Source organism: Coptis chinensis, chromosome 9 (genome assembly GCF_015680905.1).
Source record: "Coptis chinensis isolate HL-2020 chromosome 9, ASM1568090v1, whole genome shotgun sequence".
Classification (NCBI taxonomy): domain Eukaryota; kingdom Viridiplantae; phylum Streptophyta; class Magnoliopsida; order Ranunculales; family Ranunculaceae; genus Coptis; species Coptis chinensis.
Window position 1 is genome coordinate 72,145,263 of NC_141464.1, and position 19,066 is coordinate 72,164,328.

At 38.8% G+C, this 19,066-nt stretch overlaps 2 protein-coding genes across 3 annotated transcripts; both read right to left on the bottom strand.

Annotated features, from left to right (window-relative positions):
- Nucleotides 1–10,577: 10,577 nt before the first annotated feature.
- LOC147477857 (putative serine/threonine-protein kinase PBL23) lies at nt 10,578–13,507 on the bottom strand. 2 transcript variants are annotated; one of them, XM_086583180.1, is made up of 5 exons: nt 13,172–13,507; nt 12,202–12,383; nt 11,906–12,095; nt 11,329–11,720; nt 10,578–11,120 (listed from the first exon to the last, which is right to left on the bottom strand). In XM_086583180.1, exons 1-5 carry the CDS (start codon nt 13,320–13,322, stop codon nt 10,881–10,883), a joined length of 1,155 nt encoding a protein of 384 aa, XP_086439306.1. In that variant the 5' UTR covers nt 13,323–13,507; the 3' UTR covers nt 10,578–10,880. The 2 variants fall into 2 exon arrangements, with proteins under 2 accessions (XP_086439306.1, XP_086439307.1); XM_086583181.1 differs by having other exon boundaries at nt 10,938–11,120; nt 11,352–11,720; nt 13,172–13,462.
- An 888-nt stretch (nt 13,508–14,395) lies between these two features.
- LOC147477858 (pentatricopeptide repeat-containing protein At1g11630, mitochondrial-like) lies at nt 14,396–19,047 on the bottom strand (the record flags this gene model as incomplete). Its single annotated transcript, XM_086586102.1, is given in 5 exon segments — nt 14,396–14,658; nt 17,940–18,237; nt 18,240–18,272; nt 18,275–18,848; nt 18,850–19,047. Coding segments are annotated over 4 exon segments (1,080 nt in total), but the record flags the coding sequence as incomplete, so codon positions are not given.
- Nucleotides 19,048–19,066: the final 19 nt, after the last annotated feature.

Sequence of the window (19,066 nt, forward strand, 5' to 3'; positions counted from 1 at the left end):
AGGACGGTCAAGCATTACCACATCCTTAGAACACTTACTCTTTAAAGAAGTTTTATCAATAAAGTTCTTTTTCATTTCTGTTGTGTTTCTTATTATTATTGTTGTTACCATGTATAACCGACTCTTCAGTATCAAAGCTGCTAACTACAATCTCCAAACACATGCTTTCTTAAGATAACACGCTCCCTCGAGTTCATAGGCTTCTTAGCCTCTACAGCTCTTACTAGTTGTTGACTTACAACTCTAGGCTCAACTCAACGAGAACGCTCTCTACGAGTAACACACTTTCTTAAGCTAACACACTCCCTCGAGCTCATAGGCTTCTTAGCCTCTATAGTTCTTACTAGTTGTTGACCTACAACTCTAGGCTCAACTCAGTGAGAACGCTCTCTACGAGCAACACGCTTTCTTAAGCTAACACGCTCCTCGAGCTCATAGGCTTCTTAGCCTCTACAGTTCTTACTAGTTGCTGACCTACAACTCTAGGCTCAACTCAGCGAGAACGCTCTCTACGAGCAACATGCTTTCTTAAGCTAACACGCTCCCTCGAGCTCATAAGCTTCTTAGCCTCTACAGTTCCTACTAGTTGATGACCTACAACTCTAGGCTCAACTCATCGAGAACGCTCTCTGCGAGCAGCACGCTTTCTTAAGCTACCACACTCACTCGAGCTCATATGCTTCTTAGCCTCGATAGTTCTTACTAGTTAATGACCTACAACCCTAGGCTCAACTCGAGAGAACGCTCTCCATGAGCAACACGCTTTCCTAAGCTAACACGCTCACTCGAGCTCGCAGGCTTCTTAGCCCCTACATTTTGTATTTGTTGTAGAACTACAACCTTAGGCTGCAGCAACAAAATGACAAAACAATATGTACAAACACTTGGACATATGCAAAATAAGCGCATTACATAACATCCACAATTAGAACTGCCTGAACAAATTCAGGAAACTAGTTCACAGATCCACCAATCTGTTCGGTCTACCCAGAAATCCAGATCGGTCTGATTACACATTTTTGAAATTATCGAACTGCCACTTACGTGGAAACCAGTTTGTTGTGTATCTTGTAACAATAAAGAAAGGCGAACTGCTCAGGCAAGCCTAGGACACTAGTTCTATTGTTATGTAATCTCTTACAACACTGAAAATAAACAAAGTAGTCAAAATACTTCACAACTTACATCAACAAAGAAGAAAATCCAACAACCATAGTCAAGCATCAGTAATAATGTGTTATCATCAGCGGGAGCAGCACTGGTTGAAGGAGCGTTACTCGCATCTCTTGGTACGACAAGCACACTTGTACCAAGATCCCCATGATCACACTCCTCTTTCAGCTGCAAGTACGTCTCCTCCAGCTTTGCATATTCTCCACATACGCGGTCATATACACCCTGCACCTTTCGTGCAACGCCCTGGCAATGTTTGGCATACTCAGTCACTACAACCAGCTTCTCCCGCAGATCGATCATTGAGCTAACCAAAACCGGCCTCTCATCTAAAGCGTCCTGATGATTTTTCATCACAGCCTTCAGTTTCTTCTTATCAGCCTCCCATGCAGCTCGCATGCTCACCAGCTCTTCTTTGATCTTGCTTACATCGCTTTCGCCATTGTCAGCACGTTGGACGATATTCTTTAACTTATCGTACCCAGCAAGGAACTACAAATAGAACATTAATGTTATATTCGACAACAAAGCAACAAGAAACCATACCAGATGAAGAGCTTACCAAACAACATGTCATGTCCATGGTCTTTAGAGTCGACCCCAGGTCTTCATCTCCAAGCTCTTCTTTATCGCCATCCAACACAATCCCTTCCAGAATACAAGTCGCTATGGGTGCCGAATGGAAGCTACAATCAGAACGTTTCACCATATGTTTCTTTCCTGTCTTCCCAGTATAGAAGAACTCACTCCCCAAGTCTCCAGCACGTTTCTCCAAAGACCCAGTCGTAGCGTTCTCACCAGCAATACCTTTTCCTTTACCCAGCACGCCACGGTCCTCAGTATTTAGATCGCCACCATCCCTACGACTAGGGGACTTGAACACTATACCTCCAGTTCACTCGCGCGAACCAGAGGTAAAGCGACCTTCAGCTTTCGACCGTTTGAAGCTCTTCGAGCCATAAGCGACCGCCTTGCGCTTACCGCGATCACATTGCCGACGTGGCACAAAGTCAATATCATCCATCATAAGGGAAGAGGCCTCCCTCGCCCCTCCATCACCATGATCATCTCCACGTCGCCTGGCCATCGGATATCCTAAGGATAGCCCAACGATCAGTAAGTTAACAAGAAAGAAGGAACAAACAAAGGGAAGATACCAACCTGGAACGATCAAGGAACTTGCACAAGAACCTTAGAGAAGCAGCGTGAAGAAAATGCATAACAAATGCCATAAACTTCTTACAACAGTTCTTTTTATGTTCAAATTACATACCTTCCCAAGGCACCTCATAAATACATCGAAACGCCAAACGGCACACCACCTGGCAACTACCATTTTTGGATCTCCAACTGTTCGTATTACCACACGTGCTAGGGTCCTTTTTCAGCAGAACGCTCCGACATGGCAAACGCTCCACATGCACAAGACGTTCCCCCCGACCTCCCAGGTTACTTGGCCTTAATACCTATCACTGTTTAGACCTACAACAATAGGACCGATTAAAGAGCAGGACGCTCAGTTAGCATCACAGGCTAATCAGCCTCATCAAATCTTACCAGAGAAAGCATATAATGCTAAACAGGTACAATAACATTAAGAAGATTGCATTCACAATATCACAAAAATAAACAAGAAGCATAAACATGCATTTCATAAAGGCAAAAAGACGAAGTGCTCGACCAAACTCAGGCCCCAGTTCATCTACTAACCGAGCTGCTGAGTCTACTCAGGGAAATCCAACTCGGTTAGCCACCACTTATCAATCCATGAACTCCCCAGAACAATCTTGGAAGCCAGGTCATTCGCAGTACAATAAAGAAAACCTACTAAGTAAGGCGAACTGCCCAGGTTACCCTAGGAAACCAGCTCTATTGTATCATAGCTTACAAGATCATAACATGCAAAAACACTCACAACTCTCCACTTCAAGAGATAACAGACAAATTTTCAGTAGACAAGGGAGCGAGGTTGCTTTCGCGATAGTTTCGTCACCAGCAATAGTTGAGGTACCAGCAGCATCCACTTCCACATGCACATAAGGAGCGACCTCTTCAATTTGGGAATCACCGACCTCCAAAGCATTTCTAGATAAGATAGGAGCATCACATGCATTTCCCAATACGTGTTCCACCGGTGTACTGGGAGCCCCGCGTTCATGCTCCTCCTTGAAAGCTTTATACTCTGCCTCCAGCTCGAGGAAGAACTTTGTAAGCTTCAATAGCCTACTGAGCAACGTTTTTACAGTGTTGGGCGTAGCCAGCCACCATGTCAATCTCTACCCTCGCAACATTAAGCCCCCCCTCGTAGCATTAAGCTCCAGCTTCGTTCCATCCAGCTCAGTGCTCATCAGGATCTTCACCAAACAAACGTTCTGATGCTCTTTCTTCAGGTCCTCAAGCTCTTTGAGCTTAAGCGCATATATGTCATGGATATTCCTCAGCTCCTCCTTCAGTTTTGTTATAGACTCCTTTTCTGAAATCAGCAATCTGAGCGATCTCTTTCAACTTCTAGTATCCGCTCACAATCTGCACAAGCAGAAATACCACAATAGTAAGCTTATGAAATTCAAGAACAACATTAATGAATAAGCTCTATAGAACATCACTTACCAAACAGTGAGCAAGATCCATTCGCCTCAGATTTTCCACAAGGTCTTTCGAATCCAGCTCCTTGCGATTACCATCAAAAGCCATATAATCAACCATGCAGGCCACAATCTTACTCGACTTGTAGCTACAATCAGTTCACTTTACTTTTCGCTGCACCCCCTGGTCGTCCACATACACCACTTGGCGATCCAAGTCATCATCAGCCATAGCAAATTTCCTACTCACCTTACTCGGGACCTTCAACCTCACCGACAAGCTGTGCTCCCGAGGCACTGGTGGCTGGCTCTGACCGACCCTAAAGGTCTCCAGATCCAAGATGTTCAGGTCGGGTGCATCCCTCGACCTAGAACTACGTGAGGCCTTACCCCCCACTCGTTCACCACCAGACGAACCTCCAGCACCGGAGCTGCCCCCAATCACAAGTGCTGCAGCCCTAGCAATCTTAGCCGCTCTTGGCTTACCCATTATCGACCTCCTTTTTTTTCAGCGCTCCGCCTCGCCGAGGAATGAACTTAATCTCCTCCAAGTCAAAAGAAGCGCCACCAGAACCTCTCCCCCCTTCAGGTTGCCTACTCGACCCACCAGCGCCACCTACGAGTCGCTTCTGGCTAGAACGATTTCGATCCTCTCTTCCCTCGTCACCAGTTCGCATTCCTCCTCTCCATCATTGATTCACTAGAAGCTTCACGGATAACCAAACCCCGAGCCCTTTTCTTTTGGCTTTTCCTCTTCTCCCTGATAGCACGACCTCCTCTTTCTACAAAGTAGCTCGCTACTTCGAGTAGTTTCTTTTGCTTATGAGCTTGAGTGAGTTTTGCAAATGATTCTATCACCCCACGTTTAGTTCGCTTTTTGATAACGATCTCTGCAAAAACAACCAAGAAACAGTTCAAATACAAAGTCAACAAACACAACATCAAACCAATAAGACAATACACTGGTACCCACCCGAAAAGTTGCAAACCTTAGTGTTCACAACAAATCCTCCAGCGCAGAAGTTCCCAACTAATAATAACGGCCTTCTCTCCCAAGCTTTGTTACTCACACCGTCTAGCACGCTAGACTTTCTCGTTCGTGTTTGCAAACTAAAGTTAAGAGCTCGAGATCATTTCACAAAGAAATGCTCAGCAATATCAACAAACTCTATGCGATATTCACCACTCGCATTTAGCAGGTCAAACACCCTAAGCAACCGCCAGGTGTTATCCATGAACTGGCAAGGCGCTTTCCCACAAAAGTTCAAGAATTCACAAACCATCCTCGAGAATGGTATCCTCATACCAGCTCTCAGCTGCCCCTCACAGACTACTACCCCGTAGTTCGCCAAATTGTACCTCTCACTGAACACGTTGGTATTTTCTCCCAGTTCGTGTATCTCCAGGTCGCTCACATTTATCCCATAAGCTTCCCTCAGATCGGCGAAAGCCTTAATAACACGTTTATCTGCAACCCTAAAGGGGCAACCCAATAGACGACGACCCCTCTTTGCGACCTGAAGTGCTAGCTACAGCAGCCACATAATCATATCATGCGACCTCTTCATCCCTAGCCTCATCCTCATCATCATCTTCACTCTCACACCTCACTGACTTTTCTCTATCTTCCTCATACTCACCATAACTTAGAGACACTTCTTGAATCTCTTCAGATCGAGTAATATCAGTGTTAGACATCTCCTTTTTCTTAGCAAATACCAAACCTAAACAACAAAAGCTAAAGCCGACCTAACTACTAGACACACAACGCTAGAACAGAAGAAAAAATGAAGAGCAACAATGGCAAAAGCACTAACCTGAAGAAACCTAGCCTGCGTTTTTGCTAGAGGAGAAACAAAAAATAACTTTTCAGATTTCCAGTTTGGTTTTATACAGCCGATCCTTCAGAGAAAAATAACTCTAGACAACACGCCCCTACAGATCTGTCTTTTCAAAATCCTGGAAAATGAGGCGGTCATTTTTCTGTTCACCAACTGCTCAGATTCTCTCACGTGCTAGCCACGTGCCACCTACCATCTCACATCAGTTCGTCATACAACACAAACCGACCTCCGTAGCACAGTGGGTATTTCCATTCATGCCAGTTCGCTTCATCACTCATGCTCAACACGCGCCACCATTTTCTCTCGGCAGATCGCTTTAATGTACACCACAACCTACTGAGAGGGGGTTGTGTGAGGGAGAGATATTCTCATTCAGGAATATCAGGCACGTGTCCAGCATAACGAAAATACCATACCGACCTCATGCCCTCGTCCTTTGAACTGCCTTTAGAGCGACTTGCATCATTAGCTCGTGCACCCGAACTACGAGATTGCTCCAAAGTAGCTCAGCTCGCACATCCTCACGCAGAATGTTATATCTTATGACATCACCTATCTTCTAGAAGCAATCATTACCAAAGCCATACTTACACATTCTATTCGCAAAATATGAACCACCGTAACCACTCCCAATCATTACAGAATTCCTACCAACACCATACATACACTCCTTCTCAATCTCAACCATACATCTGTGCTTGTCAGTACACGTGTTGTATAGATCTCCACATTCAGCAGCTATAAATACCCCCTACATGAATTATGCCAGACCTGATTCTACTCTCCCCCAAGAAGTGAGGGATAGATACATAGGCAGTTCACTCAGAACGAACTCGGTTTTTCCAAACAATTATCCCCATCTCCTCCACCTTAATCACAAGTTATAAAGCCCAGACTAAATAACACCTTTACAATATATGTTCACAAAATTGCAATGATCATGTTGCTTTCTTCTTATGCATCAGGTTTGGTAGTCAATTAACCAAGGCCCAAAATTTCGATATCGGTCAATATATCGGTGTAAGATATATCGGATAATCGGATACGGTTTTTGACCCGGTCAAAGTTTATGTTTGATAATCACCGGATGCCCGATATATCTCGGATATATCGGATATTTCGGAAATTTCAATATTAAATTATTAACAATTGGTCAAAAGTTGATATATTCGATTATCGGAAATATCGATTATATAGGCGATATAAACTTTCATATCGGAAATTCGATATAATCGGAAAAAAGGGTGCATCGATATCGGTGTACCCATTTACTTCGGATATCTCGGCGATATTTTGGGCCATGCAATTAACTACTTTTATCGTTTTGTGGTGCTAATCTTCTTCACTTTACTTCAACTGTACTTTAGGTTATATGCAGACGTGTCTTTGGCGGCGCCTATGATGATGGAGATTGCATTCATCTGGTTGAGCATCATTTGGCTTGTACAATTTAAATTTGAAATTTAATAATAATTAATACACCAGATAAAAGAGAAAATATGAAGAAGTTCACCATCAAGTTTTCTGCATAATATAGTAATACTAGTGAATGCTCGTGCCAGTCGGCACTCTAAACACATTGCTTTTGAATAACACCCCAAGAGACCATCTCTATGGTAGCATTGGATCGATGATATAACCATTTTCAACAGTTTTATACTTATTAATTATTTCATACGTATACTCAAGTGAGCTTAATTATTGTAATTCTATGCATTTCATTTCTCACAAACCAACTAACTCATTACACATACCCTTACACATTCATTAATTCGACACATATCAGAATGAGAATGAGGAAAATAAGGGGAGAGGGTCTTCAATTAAGAGCATCATCATTTTTTTTTAAATAAAAAAATCTAGCAGAGTCTCCTTTGTATTTTCAACATTTCAAAAATCTAAATCCTGTCATAACCTGAAAATCAAACAATACAATTCTCATAGATCAACCATACCATAATATATAGCTTTATATTTATACATAACACAAATTACTTCTAAAACTAAAAGACAACTCATTAAACATTAAAGAAGATTTTGTGTACCATTTATGCACAAAGTTAAATGGTATCATAATTGAAATGATGGTTTAATAAGGGGAGTTCTAAGAACAAAAGCGGGTGAAATATTATACTTGGAATATTGGTTTAGGGGAGCTCTAACCAACTTCTGTGAAACTCGAGAAGCTCATGAATATCCTCCTGAACAAAAAATGGGATTTTAATTTCATCAGATGAGTGATTGTCAACAAAACCGCACCACTATAGTCCTTATTGTAAGCTATTTACTCCAATCCTCTCACTTGGAAGTAAAAAATAAAATTCAAATACTGCCTAAAAAAATGGTATTGACTAATAACATGAAGTAAAACAGTTTGCCAAATCTATGTTTTTCTTTTTTCTATTCAGGTTTGATAAATTCTAACGAAAGCAGCACCAATATAAACCAGTCCAAAGCAAAACACAAAATAGTATTGTAGTACAACATACACATAATATCAACACATTAACGCATAATGACAAATACTCTAACAAACTTGTAATATGTCATAAACGATAGGTAAACACAAAGCATCAGCACATTGACAACATCTCTAACCACCATCCCCTCAAAAAGCTCTCGAGCAGCCTCCATATCGCCGACTCCAACATACCACGTAATCATCGAATTCCAGCTCCAAATATATCTTTCAGGCATCACATCAAAACACTCCTTTGCAATACCAACTTCCCCATTCTTCACATACCCGGCAATCATATATCGAATTCCACGACACCAAAAACAACTCACACCTCTCATCAAACACCTTCCTCACATCCCAAATTCTCCTAATCGAAGAATACATATAAATTAGAGAATTCCGCCCAAACAAATCTACTGTAAACCCTCTCTTCACAATCCTAGCATGGCGTTTCTCCCTTCGTAAACCAACCCAAGTTCCGCACAAACCTTAACTAAAAAAGGAAAAAGTATAATGATTATGCCCAACCCCTTTCCTAACCATATGTTCATAATAAAACTTAATAACATTATCATACTCATTTAACTTAACATAAGACTAATAATAGTATTATTACAAATAAAAACATCATAATTACCCATAATTGTAACAAATGTAGGTTGCGAAGATGGAGAAAAACATGTTATCTTTTTTTTTCTAAAACTTGTAAATTTTATTGATATCTGCGTTTTTCATTCTGTTTTGCTCATCCAGTTGTAATTGTTGGTATTGAAGTTGACTGGATTCACAAATTCTTGTCATTCAAAGTGGATTGATAAAAGTCCAATCTTTGCGTTTTGATTCTTTAGATAGGGTTTTGAATATTCCATTCTATCCCTGACTGTGTTTTAGGTGAAACGACTTTGTGTTATAGTGACAGTGAAGATGTGTCTGTAATCTCGCCACAGTTATAGGAGTTTAATCATTGGAAAAAAGAAGATAATAATTATAAAAAACATGCATTTTAATCACTGAAGAATATTGTAAAAGGGTCTATTGAATGTAGAAAATATGCTCACATATTTCTGAAACAGTCACTGGCACATCGAATGAAGGAGGTGATTAGGGTTAGTATGAAAGTAATGGGAAATTATATGTTCATGTGTTGAGCAATTATAAGGAAGGATTTGGACTAAGTGTATATGAAAATTTGTGGTTTCTGTATACTAATGCAACTCGAAAGACATAAATACACTTAACATAGCTTAAAATTTTCTGAAAGATTAATCAAAAAATCTAATGGCAGCTAAACTACATAATGGTATACTGTAAGCTAGACTACTTACTAAACCTTGTGAAAATGGACTTTCAAGTTAACAAAAAAACATGACTAAATGGCATCTTATTCAGCACACAGTCGAGTCATATTTAGTCAAATCAGGGGCCTAATATTATATTATAAACTGATTTGGGGTAACAGTTATAAACTTGTAATATACCTAAAAAAATAACAACAACATAATTAATCATATAAGGTGTTTAACATGAATTTGGCAACCTCAATATAATCTATAAACAAACAAACAAACTCATCACTAAAATTTCAACAATCCAAAACCTTAAAATAAAATTATTACCTCTGAAAGAATCTGGCAAGACCGAAATCTCGTAGTCTTGTTTAAAGCAACCGAGGCAATTATTAAATATCGTAAGAAATATTTTAGAAATTTGTCTGAGAATGTGTCATTGCGGTGGGCGGAGAAGATGGAGATGAAACGAATGATACGCGTAGATGAGGAAGTGCGTTTTGGGAAATTGAAAAGTGGGGTTAGTGTTTTAGTGAAGGATGAGAAGAAAAGTGAAGATGAAGAACGGAATGAGGAGAGTTGGGAGTTCGAGTGCTTGACGATGAGTTTTGAACAAAATAATTGATCCGCACTCAACAGTCGTTTGATCTTGCTCAAAATGAGCTGGACCGTCCTTTGTGTGTTATTTTGTCTTGTAGTGGGAAAAAAAAAACCCTAGCTTATTAGATAGATACAACATTTGTTTTAATTTACAGTTTTCTAGCTTTACCTTCAAGAACTTAAGCCAATTAGTTTTACCCCCAGTTCTTTTATCTAGAGGTTTACCCTCCAAGACCACAGCACATCCAAGTCAACCATAGTTGACTGTTATCTTTTTGGTCAATACATGTTAAAATACTTCATTGCCTTTTGTCTTTTTAACAGTTTTCTAGTTTTACCTTTCCAGAACTTAGGCCAATTAGCTTTACCCCCAGTTCTTTCATCTAGAAGTTTACACCCGAAGACCACAACACATCTAAGTCAACTGAGTTTGACTGTGATGTTTTTGGTCAAGACAAATTAAAAAACTCTAATACCCTTTTTTAGGTATAATTATATAAATACCCTATGACTTTGGCAAAGACACAATTGGAATTCAAATCATCTAGGACACATGTCATGATTTTGTGAACTCTATCCGACGGCTACCACCAATTCTTATCAAATGACATCCATGACACCCTTAACATTATGTAAAAATCTACTAAATTTTGTCATATCAAATGAAAACTAATCATACTCCTCAATATGGATTAAGCCATTGCCATCGGAACTCTGAAGCTGCATGGCAACAAACTCATTACAAACCAATTCTGGGTGGGAGAATTTTATCATTTACAACAGTTACTGTCACGAGTTTTGACACACAGTGCAGCAAAGCTGCTATGCCGCCTTCTCTCCTCTCAATGCTGCATTCAATTAGCAAATTTCAACAACGTAACTTTTTTACAGTACTCATTTACAACTTCTTTATCAAACATCACTTAAATCTCTACTGGTATTGGAAGGAATTTGAAACATCATTACTAATAACCCCATCATCTTCGTTTACTGCCAGGTACTCAAGAGCTGTTACAACATCACACATTAAGGGCCGAGTACTAGCTTCCTCTTGTAGACACATTGCTGCTACTGCAAGAGCTTGGTAGAGACCCTTTAAGGGATAATTACCTTTGAGCAAGGGGTCAGCCATTAGCGTGAACTTTCTTTTGTCCCGAAACAGTGGTTGCGCCTGCCATATCGAGTATTGGAATTCAGTATTGTACACAATCAATTTTGTGAAAATGCAAGCTTTAGCTTCAAAACAGTTCATAGAATTAGCCAACAACGAGTTTAGTGTTTACGTTTAAAGTTTTAAAGATGCCAAATTAAATATGCAAGTACTTAACTTCAGTATAACCATTTGCTATTGATTGAATTACTTGAACCATATAACATACCCAATTAACAAGGTTCTGCTCACATGTTGGCCTTGCTGTATCAATAACTCTTCTCCCTGTGATGATCTCCAAAAAGACAACTCCAAAGCTGTACACGTCGGACATTGTTGTCAATTGGCCTGTCTTTGCGTACTCGGGAGCACAGTAACCATAAGTCCCCATCACCCTCGTGGATACATGGCTCTTATCACCAGTAGGGCCAAGTTTCGCTAGTCCAAAATCAGAGAGCTTTGGATTAAAGTTCTCATCTAACAATATATTCGATGCTTTGAAATCGCGATAGATGACTGGAGGGTTGGCTGCGTCGTGCAAGTATTCAAGTCCTTTGGCTGCACCTCCAGCTATTTTCATTCTGGTATTCCAATCCAAAGGCTCCTTACTTACAGATTCGTCTGTTCGAAACAAAAGTTTTGTGGATAATCAGAGTAGTTGAAACTTGAAAGTGAAACAACAAAAAACTTGATCAATAAACATTCGATTTTGAGGTTGGGTAGACTACTGTAACGGCATAAGGGTATTAGTGCATAAGTACTGCATATCAAGTATTTCACAGGAAAAACGAACCAATGATGCATACCAAGAAGGTGATCCTCCAAAGAACCGTATGCCATGTACTCGTACACTAAAATACGTTGATCCCCGTCAGCACAAAACCCAATCAAATTTACAAGGTTTGGGTGGTGAAGAAGACTAAGCATCAAGACCTCCACAAGAAACTCTCTGGTTCCTTGCAAACCATTCCTGTCAAGCTGCTTAACTGCTACATCCTAAGGAAAATAAATCAAATATAAGGTTACTCATTGTCATGTATAAAGGTGTTGAATTCTTGCGTAACAATGACAAAAATTGAGCTGAGGGAAGCTGCAACCGTACTTGATTTACATTATGTACGCGTCCTTTATACACCCTTCCGAAACCACCTTCACCCAGTAGAGAATCTGAGTTAAAATTCTGTGTTGCAGTTGCTAACTCACGGAATGTGAAGATTTTTGCAGAAATATTCCCATTTCCAACTTTTAGTATCTCCTCAGCCAAGTTTTTTTGCTTTCCACTAGCTGATCAGTGAAACATATTGTAAAGATTAAATGTGCAATGGAGTTTTAATCAAAAGAAGTATGGTATACAACATTAAGCAATTCAAGAAGCTAGTTTGTGATTACAGACCTGATTAATTTAACTCTATAACCTTCACATTCTACATCATGATAAAGAGGCCATAACCATGTATAAATCACAAACTTGGAAGAAAAGACTTGCCTAAACTGTGCTATTAAAAAAACACATGGCTCTTGGTCCTTTGGATTGACATAACTGTAAACATATCCCTGCCCCTCAAGAACAACCGCTAACAAAGATGGTTACAATTCTTACCGACGAAACATCTTTGATCTATCAAATTTAGGCACAGGATGTTTGCAAAATTTCAAAGCATTAGATTTCTGACACTAGACTTGTGTTAATTATCAACAGTAGCTTATAAGATTACGCGTAAGAATACCTATACAAATTTCTTCTAAAGAAGCAATACTCTGGAGAAGCATTGCGTTCATAGTTCTAATCATAGGTCGAAACTTATGAGCGAACTACTTTTTTCATATGTCAAAATGTAACAACAAATCTTGCTGCAAAGAGTAAATATCGTAAAGAAGGAAGAAAGGATCCAGCGATTCTCCAATCTAGCCAAGGGGAAAACAATTTTCATGGATAACTCAAGCAAGTTCTTGGCATTGAATCAAATGCATAGGTTTCCCAGAAAGCCAAAAGAATCTATAATCCGAAAATCAGAAATTGCATTGTCAAATGCAACCATATATAATTATGTTAAATGTTCGATTAAGCTTGCCTGATTTGAAGGAGATTGTTTTAATAAATGACGACAACGTGGTGATCCTTTGGTCGATATCCTTGCTCTTATTCGACGATCTCTGTGCACGTCCACAGTCCCGTCTAGAGTCCCGTTCCAATCGAGATTTACAACAAGAAAAACAACTCATCTCCCTATATACAATTCACAGCCTTATTGACCACGCACTAAATTCAAATGTTCTTGATTATATACAATTCAATAAATACCAGGTACTTCAAACCAAAACCGATTTCCGAATGGGAAAGTTTGTAATGGATTCTGAGAAAACCAGAAAAACATATATCCCTTGAAGAACAAAGTTTTTCTGGTTCCTAAGGAACAAACTTAAGACTGTTTTCTTTAATATTTTCAAAACCATTCAATTCGGACAGGGTAATTGACAAGTCAAAATGTGCTAATTTTAGTTGTGTTGTTGTTAAATATCCGATTCTTTGGACAAACATACGTGTACAGTTACTCCCATTTTGTTGTATTCTAACTAACTTTCATATCTCAACTAACCGTTTTCAAAGAATCTCATGGTTGATCCAGTACTCTCAGAAGTTAGACAGAATTTAGGAGAACAAAGTGACAGACAACCCATTTATAGATTGCACCGTGCCAACCTTTACCAATCTCGCATTTTGGAGCGTACATCAATGAAGGTACTGGGCAGAAAATTGACCGATATGTCGGAATATAGCAGCAGTGCGTATTTAAAAGTCAGGTAAGTGACTATTGAATACTGATGGGGATTTCTGGACTTAGCAGGCTGTTTCAAGGTCACCTGTGCCCATGTATGATTGTAACACAACTCTGATGAGTACTCGACAACAACTTACAGCTAACATTTCCATTAGCAAAGATAGTACCAATATAGTTCTTCAGAATAAATTAAAAAATAAACAAAAACTAGTACTGGAAGGAAAAAGAAAATATTCAGTTTCTGAGATTTCTGTCGCTCACCATAAATACAAAAACGAGATTTCTGTCGCTAAACTTCCCAATAATATGAAAAACGAGATGAAGGTTGTAAAAGTTCTGCAACACAACGCCAGTGCAGATGTGCGAAATTGGTAGGTTCAACAACTGAGGAATTCCACCCCAAAAATGAAGAATTGGTAGCTACAAAACAATGCATCCAACACAGCAACAAAAGAAAATGTTGCAGATAAATCTACTCAACACAACTGTTGAACATGTACTAAAAGCCGACCCGGCGTTAAGTGCACTATGATTCAAGATTCCAGGGTCAAATGGTCTTTACTTTTTCTAAGTGTCCAAGTCAGACAGCAATTAAGCATATTGCACAGCAAAACGAAATTTCGCAGATGAAATTATTTGTTGATTTCCCCAGAACTTGGACCAGTGCATCCATCTTCCTATCTTCTCTGCAACAAAGAGGAAGAGAAGACTGGTAAGTTGCCTACTTCAAGCATAGTAGTGAGTAGTGACAGCTTGCAAAAGTGAGTTCAGACTTCAGCCTGCAATCGCCAAGCAACCAATGAAGAAGTAAGCCCATTTTATTTTCAAAAAAAGTAAAATTTAAAAATATTCAACAATAACACTTCAAAATTCTAATATATTCCAAATAACACATTAATCGTCAAATTGCCGGACCATTTTCCTTGTTTTCCAATACACATCCCAACCAGGCAACCACACATCCAAAGAAGTTTTTTTTTTTTTTTTTTTTCTCGGTAAAAGTTAAATTGTATTATATCAAAGGAACCGTAGGTCGAGATAACCTACCATTACAAAGAAGTTTATACATCCAACCGCACATCTAAGTTAACCACATAATCATATGTACCATCCAAGTTTACTACGAAAAAGAACTTTCCATTACCTGCAGTCCCCCTCTTTAGTTGTTTTCTTATTGACTTAATGTCCGTTCTCTCTTTCTCTCATTCATATTTTTAGGATTTCATCATTCTCTGCAGAAGTTCCATTCAAATGGTTTATGCTTTCTTTCTATAACACTAGCAACCATTTGAGTGAAAGTTCTACCAAGAAGGATGAAGCCCCTGGAGATGTAGAGGAAAGAAAAACAAAGAAAAAAAAGAGAATATATCATAAGTGGGACTGAGCATAGTGGGGACTTCCTTCCCATGGCAGCTAATCTCTACTGTTGTTATTTGGTTTCTAAAAGGATAAACTAAGGTTTTGCCCCTTGTACTATCAGTCAACTTTCAATCACCCCTTAAAACCTTATACTTTCAGTAGTAAATTATCAACTAAAAAACTTTATACTTTCAGTCTACTTTCAATTTACCCCTTCCCGTTGACTTCGGTCCAAATTTCATAATTCCAAGAGAGTGAAAGAAACCATAAATCCCTAAAATCATGAAATTGAAATGTTTTTGGTGAAATTGAAGTGAGAGAACTTGATGACTTTGTGTTATGAGATAGTAGATGTTGAAATTACAAATTACAAATTACTGGAAAGAGAAACCTAAAAACTAAACAATTTAAGAATTGGGAATTTTATGACTCATAAGAATAAGGAAAGTGAATTGAGAAAATCAACCTGAATTTGGCCAGAATCAATGGAAAAGGGGTAAATCGAAAGTAAACTTAAAGTACAAGATTTTTTAGTCGATAATTTAGTACAAGGGGAGACTGAAAATTGACCAAAAGTACAAGGGGCCAAACCTTAGTTTATCCTTTCTAAAATTAAGCAACAAAATTGCTCTCATAGCTTGACACGTGTTTATTACACAGGTGTCTAAGGGTCAGAGCAATCTTTAGTTACTTGCTTGATTTTAGTAATCAATTAACAACAGTAAAGATTAGGTGGGACACACCTAGAACCTCAGGATAGTGTGCATTGATTTCATAGTATGCTAAACTTGGATCTGTGGTTATGTCGTATGAGTTTGGATGAGTAAACTTCTATGCATGTGTGGTATGTATGTGTAATTTATTGGTACACATTTGGAAAGCAATGAAAAGTTGAAAACGGTCTAAGAAATAGAAACTGAACATTGTGTTAATTGGAAAATGTGTTTTGTTTAATAATTTGAAAATGTAGGTCCTGTTTGAAGGTTTTTGGAAATAAAATGGTGAAATTTGACCGACATAGTGAAAATAATATGGTCAAAATAGTTAGGTCTGACCAGGTAAATGAAGGGGGGAAAGGGATCCTTCATTCTCTGACAATCCTACACGACGGTGAAACAAGACACAAGCACCAAATGTTTCCCTTGGCCTACATTTCCAAAAGGGTGACGGATTTATCAGGACTAACGTTAATGGGGATTTGAAGCAAGCTTGGTCTGCGGTTTGTAATCCAATGATTTTCTAAAGACATATTTCAAGGGTCTCCAGGGGTCCATAAAAATCCAATCCTTAAGGATCATGAGTAAGATGGATGAGGAGCTAATATGCATGATCACGAAGGACTTTTCATTAGAAAGAGAGGGTGGACAAGCATATGAAGTTACTTGTGACATCCATATTAAAATGCTAGCATGCTTGAATGAAGATTAGATGGTTCTGGTGAAAAAAACTATTCATGTCATTCAAATTCTCAAAGATATGTGGCAAACCATGATTTTTAACACTAAGCACATGATCTAATTGTAGACTTATCAACTTGATAAGCATATTGTACAAAATTGTAGTCTGAACTTCAGGTTATAACGTAGTGGCCTCTTATCATTTACCCAAAAAAAAATGTAAAAGTCCTCTAATCATTTCCATAAATCACATCACCAGATTGCTTTCTGCAGGGATGGCACAAATGCTTGATGAGGTCAACACAGAAAAGAGTGCAGTAGCTACATATTGGAACCAAACTCAAGTTATTAGAGAAAATGTCTACCTAATCTTGGAATTGTCTTGAAGTATATATAACTACATGTTAGCAAAGATAATTTTAGTCAGAAACCTAAGATATCAAAACTGGTATTTCAAACGCGTGCTTATTATCTCAGTTCTCAAGTATGGTGAAAAGGTTTCTTGCAAGTTCTCTCAAAAACCAACTAGAGTAGAGGACTTGAGGCTCAGACAATATCTCTGTCTCTCTCAATTCATCATAGCTGTGGAGTTCTAAGTAACATGAACGGGAATCCTCGAGTCTAATTTCATTTCTAGGTGGGCCTAACAATCAGAACCCTCTTCCTTAGTTCTGTCGTTTGTGATTTAAAGTGGTATGGTGGCTTCGAGTGAATTTGTCAGAGACATATGCTTACACAGTTATACTCACTACTCAGATACTACTCAGAAGTCAGAGCCATCCAAGTAAATTTGCTTGGATAAAGACTAGAGCAGTGGTTACCTGCGGAACAACATCGGCAAGTTTATAAAACTAGTGAGACACATAAACAGTTCACCACTGGTAGAGAGGGTGTATTCATATCTATCACATCTGAGCTTCCTGAGAAGACGTTAATTCATCTCCTATGATCCAAAGAATTCAATGCACTAACCTTAGGTATATATAAATTCAGTTTAAAGTTCTAGCAAACATTAACAACAGAAATAACAAAATAGGAAGAAACGATTCGGAGGATACACAAACAAAACACAAAAACCAAACATGTAGCTAAAACTATTGCCAGCATATTTAGTTATATAAGACTAGCATGGATCACGAAGCAAGACCATGAACTCAAAAGCATCATTCCACAAGCCCACAGGCACTATCTCTCTGTGACTTCACAGAAGCAGGGTGACAAAGCTTTTTATATAATTCATTAATAAAAACAAAAACGAGGACATTGTAAATGCAATTTTCCATAACCAAATTCTAGTGCCTTACCAAAATTGCACGAGTTTCCATCCCTACTGAGGTTGAGGTAAGCCTTCTTCAATTTCCTTCCACATATCAACCTTTGTGAATCTCTCCTTCATCTTCCCAACAAGTTCACGAGCTTCTTCGACCTTCGAAATGCTCACAAGCCCATCCACAAGCATTTTCATAGTTGCAAAATTCGGGAACCATTGCTTCAACATACTAACCTTACATGCCCGAAGTGCATTTTCGAAATCCCCACCTTGGCAAAGATAGTAAACAAGAGTATAATAGCAACTAGCATCCGGTTCAATACCCTTCTTACGATATCAACATAAAGTCTCCATATCTCCTCTACATTCCCTCTTTACCAAAACCAAAAATCAAGTGAAAATAAGTAACCGCATTTGGTTTCATACCCCTCGCTAACATCTCTTCAAACAACAGCGCCTTCGCCTCCCCACTCTTGTTCAACTTACAAAGACTTTGTATCCTAATATTATAAGTACTCAAACCTAGTTTCACCCCATGCTGTTTCATCAATACCAGAACATTCCCAACATCTTTATCCTTCTCTTCTTTATAAAAACCAGCTAACATAGTACTAAAAGTAGTTGCATTAGGCTCAATACGTTTCCTATCCATTTCAGCTAAAATCGAATAAACAGAACTAGTATTACCCGATTCACTAAACGCTTTAATAACAGTATTAAAAGTATCTAAATTACACTGAATCCCATATCTCTTAGGAAACTCAACAAAAATAGATTTCACCTCATCATACTTCTTCCCAATAAGACAAGCAAATAACAAAGCATTCAACGATTTCACCGTCCGGAAATCCCCTTCACCCATTGTCTTAAAAGTCCTTTTAGCATGATCAATCATACCAGCTTGTCCATATAAAACAATAGAATGTGAATAAAACCGGTCATTTTAAGGTCGGGCCGGGTTTTAATTCCTCAAGAAACGTTCTAATGAGTTCAAATGATTGTGTTTCTTTGAGATTTGAGATGGCTAGTGAAAATGCGACACGGTCGAGATGGTTTTCTGGTGTTAGAGAAGCTGCACGGCAAATGTCTAGGATTTTTTCGGGGTTTTTTTCGGTTTTGAGAAGAGTTAATGCTGTTCTTGTTTTTGTTTAGTTGTTAAGG